Source organism: Poecilia latipinna, unplaced genomic scaffold, assembly GCF_001443285.1.
Source record: "Poecilia latipinna isolate Pla-1442-1.1 unplaced genomic scaffold, P_latipinna-1.0 Scaffold3984, whole genome shotgun sequence".
Lineage (NCBI taxonomy): Eukaryota > Metazoa > Chordata > Actinopteri > Cyprinodontiformes > Poeciliidae > Poecilia > Poecilia latipinna.
In genome coordinates this window covers 1-7,162 of record NW_015116600.1, presented here as the reverse complement: position 1 = coordinate 7,162, position 7,162 = coordinate 1, and the positions used below count along the sequence as shown (strand labels likewise).

General features: G+C 35.6%; 1 protein-coding gene across 4 annotated transcripts; it reads right to left on the bottom strand.

The window, feature by feature from the left end:
- Nucleotides 1–1,604: 1,604 nt before the first annotated feature.
- On the bottom strand, nucleotides 1,605–7,152 carry LOC106942006 (matrilin-2-like). 4 transcript variants are annotated; one of them, XM_015025166.1, is made up of 8 exons: nucleotides 6,554–7,146; nucleotides 6,133–6,252; nucleotides 5,854–5,973; nucleotides 5,653–5,772; nucleotides 5,378–5,497; nucleotides 4,320–4,439; nucleotides 2,788–2,889; nucleotides 1,605–2,629 (listed from the first exon to the last, which is right to left on the bottom strand). In XM_015025166.1, exons 1-8 carry the CDS (start codon nucleotides 6,693–6,695, stop codon nucleotides 2,577–2,579), a joined length of 897 nt encoding a protein of 298 aa, XP_014880652.1. In that variant the 5' UTR covers nucleotides 6,696–7,146; the 3' UTR covers nucleotides 1,605–2,576. The 4 variants fall into 4 exon arrangements, with proteins under 4 accessions (XP_014880652.1, XP_014880653.1, XP_014880656.1 ...); XM_015025169.1 differs by lacking the exon at nucleotides 1,605–2,629 and adding an exon at nucleotides 3,117–3,130 and having other exon boundaries at nucleotides 2,789–2,889; nucleotides 6,554–7,152; XM_015025167.1 differs by lacking the exon at nucleotides 5,653–5,772.
- Between the last annotated feature and the right edge of the window lie 10 nt (nucleotides 7,153–7,162).

The following is a 7,162-nucleotide window of genomic DNA, read 5'->3' as shown; positions in this document are numbered from 1 at the left end:
AGCATCAAGAATTTCGTGCTACTGGTAGTTGTAGTTTTTCTCGTTAAAGTGCTGCGGTAGGAACTTTTCGACCTAATCGCCGAAAAGTCTTGCTCGTTTGCTTGTTGTTCTAAATGGGATTAGGCTTTGCAATACCTTGACTAATTATGAAATTTCCATCTATTCATCCCGAAAAAGGAAAAACAAAAGGAAAAAGCATTAAAGCATCATAATTAAGACTTGTTTTAAAGTTAATTTGTCTAAAATTCAGTAAAATCACTGTGCTGCAAGTTATTTTTTGCGTCTAGTTTTGCATGAAAGAATTTAAACATGCCAAGGTTTGTAATTGTCTAAAGCGCACTGTTGCACATAGATTAAGCAAACCTAATTTTTTCATGAGCACAAGGCATTACACAAACTTTAGCATAGCATTTTATCTGAGTAAGAAAAATCCTAAAAAATAAGTGATGCCAAATTTCCATTAATTTACATTGCAAAGCCAAATTCTCAACTTTGAATTTTTTTGTTTCTTTGTGAGGTGCAACTCCAAATTACAATGTAATTTTGGGGAATTTTATGTGCTACACAAACACAAAGTGGTGCATTGATAAGTAAGAGGAGAATAAACATGTTTTTCAAAGTTCCTCTTAGTAAATGTAAATTCTTTAAACACCTTTTTATGAAATAGGTGCAAGTCTTTTGTTGTATGCTTCTACCAGTTTTGTGCAACTAAAATGTTGTGCAAAAAATAGCTCAAGCTTACTCAGAATTAATGGAGAACGTGTGTGAACAACCCCAGTCTCTCACTTAGTTGTCATTTAGCTCTAGACTTTGACCAGGTTATTCTAACGCATAAAATTCACTGGTCGAAACCAGTTCATTATTTCTCAAGCTGTATGTTTGGAGTTGTTTTCCGGCTGGAAGATAAACCTCACCCAAGCCTCATCTTCAGGCTCCGGCACTTTTTCTCTCTAGGATTTTCCTGTGTGTCACTGTATCTTCCGATCTGATCAGCTTGCTTGTCGCTGCTTAATGAAGGCATTCCCGTAGTATGAGGCTGCCACTACCATGTCTTCACATGAGTTGTCTGTCAAACATTGCATTTCTCAGAAGGCCGTCTGGAGCTCCATGTGCCACATAACTTCTGTGTCGCGTAAAGCTGCAAATAATAATTTTTAGAGCTCTTTTATAATTAGGAATTTCTTCTTGCTACTCCTCCATGATAGTTATTTGTAGAGTGCATGGATAGTTCTTGTCCTATCAACAGATTCCACCACTTGAGCTCTATAATTCTGGAGCTCCTCCAAACCAACCACAGAGTTCTTGGATACTTTTCTGATTATTTCCTCGTCAGTCTAGGTGATCATGTCATGTCAGGGTTGCCCTCAAATCATACTCTGTTTTCAGGTGATGGACAGTACAACGTCAATGTTCAAATGTTTAAATATTGTTTTATAACAATCACGCTTCCAGTGACAGTACATTATCTCTGGTCAAACTGCACTGTTACTTTGTCTTGATCCTGTTTGATCACTTGTGTTCTCTAGCAAACCTCTGGAGCCTTCACACATTTATTCTGATATGAAATTACACACCATTTACTGTTAAGTGAAAACCAAAGGCAGTTGATTGCACCTGATTTTATTTTAGGTTATCAGAGGAAAGGGTCACAGTGCATTTTACACTTTTCAGCTTGCCAGCTGTAAGACAATAAAAGCCATGTATTACCATCTTTCCATTTCACTGTTTTGTGTTGGGCTAATAAACAAAATCCCAGTAAAATGCAATGTAATTTATAGTTTGAATCAGCACAATATTGCTTATTTGAAGCAATGTGGCTCTCAAATAACAATACACCTGTCACATAAAACATGTATTCATGAAAATATCCTAACTTTGTTAATGATGTCATCACTTTTGATCAGATAGGAAAGTAGCAATAAGTATCAGCAGTAATATAAAGACTTTGCTTTTAAAAGAGTCAAGACAGCTGTGTGGAAAACATTGATTCATAAAATGTATTCATTTATGCAGCCGTTCCCATTAGAAAACATGCAAATAACTGTTTTCTATTTCAAAAAGCACCAAAATGCATTATTCAAATGTAGACACACAAAGACAGAAAATAAAATAAAATAACTGTTTATAGAAAATACATTCTCAAAAACCTTTAGCTTAACATAATCTCTAATTAAAAGCATTGTTGCCAAGAAAACTGGGCCAAGTCTGAGTCACATTTAAACTCCCTAAACTATTTCACCAGGGAGTTCAACAATTTTTTTGTTTGCTAAATCAAAAAAAAAAAAAAACTTGACCTGTTTTAAGGAATCAAAGCAAATTATATAACGTTTAATTGGTTTATACAAGAAGACATAAACACAGTCCTGTTGAGTTGTCTTTTTTTAAATGTGGGCAATTACACCAGAGTTGTCATCAATGTAAGTTTATCAAAAACACAGCACCAGAGCAATTTGTTGTAACATTAAAAACACACTGCAGATTTTCAGACATTAGGAAATTTAAATTTTTACGGAACATGATATTCTGTAACAGTGGAATAAAAGTGCTGAGATTTTTCCTCTAGCTCCTCTTTGTTCTCAATGTTGGAATGTGCCTTCAATGTCGTTTACTTTGTCTGAAAGTTCAGAAAGTGAACAAACAGTCAAGGAAATGTAAATATTTTATGGAAAAAAGTACAAATTTAATGTAAAATATTGTATAATATAAACTGATCTGAAAGATTGTTGTCTTTAAAACCAATCTAAGTTGTAAAATGAAATCTAAATATATGGACTCAGAAAAGGATATTTTTCCTGGTAAGCTCCTGAATGGCTGACTGCACTTTTTTCTGGAATACAATTTGAGCTTCGCACATGCAGGCATCTTCTGAAATTTCACTCCTCATTTCCTCTGAAACAATAAAAACACATGTCTGACAGGGGCAGAAGAAATTTTTGATCGTCGTATGCTGAGTATATGACATAGCAGGTAAAAAATTGATATTGGAATCAGAGATCAATGTTAGATGAAACTGAAAGTGTTATTTCATATAAGGTGGCTCAGTAGTTTAAGACAAAGATTATTAGTTTTTCTAAAATGTTAAAAAGTGTAACCAATTACAACCTTAACATGCTTACTTAATGAGGTCCACCTTAAAACACACAACATGAAAAGACATCCAGCAACATGTTACTAACAATGCAAAGAAACTAACATTTTAATAGTTAAACGTTTTCCTACAGAACCCTTGTCTATAAACTGTGCAGAACAATTAAACATACTGTTTTATCAATTTCTGATCTTTATGTAGTTATAAACAAAACACACATTTTAATGTAAAGGTGCAGAAATGAGTTAAACGCAAATAGTTTTGGAGCCATTCCTGCAGGTAAAAAACACAGCTATTGACCCTTTTTGTAATAAAGCCAGTAGTAAATTTTCAACTAATGGATTAATAATAACTGAAATCAAGTACATGGTGCAAAAATGTTAAGACTACAATGAACTGCAAAGTTTCTGTTTGAAGTTAGGTCTTTCTGTAAAACCTGTAAGGTTTTATCACTTCCTTAGATTGTTGAGTAAGGATTTCTTCTTTTCTTCAACATTTCTTCAGATTTTTTAGATTTGCAGACCTTCGTTTATGTACAACTCTCTCAAAAAGGGCACATGTTGCTATTTTATAGCACAAACAAGTGTCTATGTTACCTTCAGAGGTTATAAAAATGCAAACATTAAATTTGACTTTGTAATCTGACACCTTAATATTGGACCTCTGTCCCTTTTCAACATTCCACCTCCAACAGGTCATTGCAACAATGCTTCTGTGAGTAATTGACAGCAATAAGTTTCTGACTCAGTTGTGTATTTCTGCAGATGTCAGTAGGACCTCAGGGAAGGGCCTACTGACTACTTTTTTTTAAAGTTACATACTGCACCTTTAACATGATCATTCTAAATAGAATTTGAGATAAAGCTCAGCTCTTTTGTGTAACTTCTTTGAACATTGCAAACCAACAGTAGGGGTTAATTCAGTAAGGTACAAACTCCTTAGTAGATTGTAATGAGTTCATCTTTCCCACAGTTGAATGATGGTCATTAAATTGTTTGGACATGGCCTTGCAGCTCTTCCTTGTATAAATGGGCAGATTTTTTTCCTGCCTTGGAATTGTGTTAACAAAGCCCTATATTGAGAGTCAGGTAAATTTCCATGAACACTCCAACAGTTGTAGGGAAGACCAAGCCAGACTGTTTATTCAGGAAAAGTGTAACTCCAAGAGATCATCTATAACCAAACAACTTGAAGTGTGAGAACGGTGTGCTTTGAACACAGAAAAACTTACGTGAACATGTTTTCTGGTCTGAATTTAGTATGTATCCTACTCGACACTTGCAGTTGTAAGAAACACCATTGTTGATGCAGATATGCTGGCAGTCGTGTCCCTGAATACATGCATCCAAACCTGAAGGAAGACACTGAGTGAGTTTACTCTGCCCCCTCCATGGTTTGCTTATCAAATTAATGTTTAGTCTATGACATAACCTGTGAATGTTTGAATCACGTAACTTAAGAGATATAAGAAAGAAAAGTCCCAGAATGTCATATTTCTTAACATCAGACATTCAGACTTTTTGTTTTCTGGTGGTTGTTTTATTCATTTTTCCATTGTAGAAAAAAGGCAGATAGATATAAATGCCAGAAAATCTAAACTGTGGATGGAAAATAATCATCTGATCTACTTATTCATAGCCCATTTATAAGGATCCATAAATTAAGGAAGCTACTGACCATGCCAGTTTCTATTCTGGCATGGTCACGCTGCATGTTTTGCTGCTTAGGGTTTGTACCCAACTGCTTTGTAACTTTACTCCTCCAGAAAGGTAGTTTTGTTGTTGTGTTATGACGCTGAGAGCATGAAAATTATTTCACAGAATAGCACTGGCATCTCATTGTGTGAAAGAGTCACGGAAAGAGTTTCATAATACGTTAAACATGCAAACGAGTAAATATTGAGTTGACACAAGTTGCCTCAAAGACAAATTTTGGAAACAGAGAAGAAATCAAATTTCAAAGTCATCTAGGTCCCAGGTTGTCAAACTGGTACACAAGAATCTGCTGGCACAAGGTCTGCTTTTAGTGGTAGGATACATGCTGTCTTAATTTCCAAGTTAAAACAACAAAGCCAGTAACTACAAAAAAGTAACAGTGTAATTTCTCTGCCCTTGCAAACATTTTAGCAATATGTTTATTAAAAGAGGTTAATGCGTCCTAAGTATCTATATAAGTGCCACCATTTTTTTTTTATCCCTTTCCAACTTGAAACCTGGAAAATGTACACTTCTGAAATGTTCTACAAAAATCAAGCTGGATTTTAAGTAAAATACAAATAAATTTGCTTACGTGAGCATGTCTTTCTGTCCACGTTGAGCGAATATCCCAGCCGACACTTGCAGACATATGAGCTTCCACTGTTGACACATATATGCTGGCAGTCATGTCCCTGAGAACATGCGTCTGAGCCTGAAAAGAAAAGGAATCAGAGACGCCTGATATCAGAAGTTCTTTTCTTTTGGAGAGCATTTTATGTTGCCATAAAAAGCTGCACATGAAGCAGTCCTGCTGTGACGATTTTCAATTGTTCATATTTTTATGCAGAGTGGAATGTGGATTCTTACGTATGCACGTTTTCCCGTCGGGATTCAAAACATATCCTGTTTTACATTTACATACAAACGAGTCATCGGCTTTGACACAAATGTGTTGGCAGCCATGTTCTCCTGCACATGTACCTGAACCTGAAATGAGAAGCTATTACATCTGTGTGCCTCAGATGAGATGCATTGAACAACTGCTTATCCAGAAAAGAAAAATCTTACGTGAGCATGTTTTTTTATCTGGATTCAGCACATATCCTACTTCACATCTGCACATGTATGAAGCGTCACTGTTTACACAGATGTGCTGACAATCATGTCCATGAGAACATGGATCAGAACCTGAAGAGAAATCACACGTGATCAAACATCTCCAAACACAGTGAGAAAAGCAGTGAGAGGGAGGACAGTTTTCGATATATACCTGGCACTAAATGTAAGAATCAATATTCCATCTCACAAATAACTTTTTGAGACAAAAATATCATAGTTTTGTCTTACGTGAGCACGTTTTCTGGTCTGTATTTAACACGTATCCCGCCCGACACTTGCAGACATATGATGCATCACTATTTTCACAAATATGATGGCAATTGTGTCCAAGGGCACAAGGATCAGAACCTGGAAAGACAAATTTGCATGAAAAAAATATCTAGTGCTGCAATTAATTCTAGCCTAACAGACAAAGAAATTAAAACAAGCGATGCAAAGCTTTAATGCAACAATAATCAAAAGGAACAGTAGGCGTATTCCAGTTTAATAAGAGGAGCATAACTTTTTTTTTTTTTTTTTTTTTGCAATTTTTGGGATTTACTCTGTTTTTTTTAAGCATTATCACACAAAAATTATCTCTCTATATCCCTGTGAAACCTCAGCATAGCCACCAGCAAAGCATACTAAGCGTGGCTGCGAGTTTCCTTACGCGAGCATGTTTTGTTGTCTATATTCAACAAATATCCTTTGCGACACATGCAAACATAAGAATCTCCACTTTTGATGCAAATATGTTGGCTGTTATGTTCTGAAGAACATGCATCCATACCTGCAAAGAAAAACTTCCACATTGACACACAAACAAAAGTCCCCTCTGTACAGCCAAGCTAGAATGCGGTTTTAGAAACAATTTTGTACGTAAATCGATGATACCTAGAAATCTTTTGCCTAAGTTCGAAGGAAAAGGGAGGAAAACAGACAAAAGTGTAATTTACACATATTTTGAGTCTGCATCTAACACACATCCCTCTTAACATTTGCATACGTGATAGTCGCCTTTGCTGAAACACATACAATGGCAGTCATTTATCTAAACCGGAAAAGAGGTGATGTCATGCCCAAACTGCTGAGTCACTTTGTACGACTGACAAAGAAAGTGGAAAGAAATTTAAACAAGAAAAAAAGGTGTGCTGAGTCAATACTTTGTAAAGCTAGGCTTTGCTGTAGTTGAATATACTGTGACGTTTACACCAGCTTTGCACATCTAGAAACATTTCTAGATTTTTCTTTGTAAAACAGCATAAGCCCAAAGTAACTT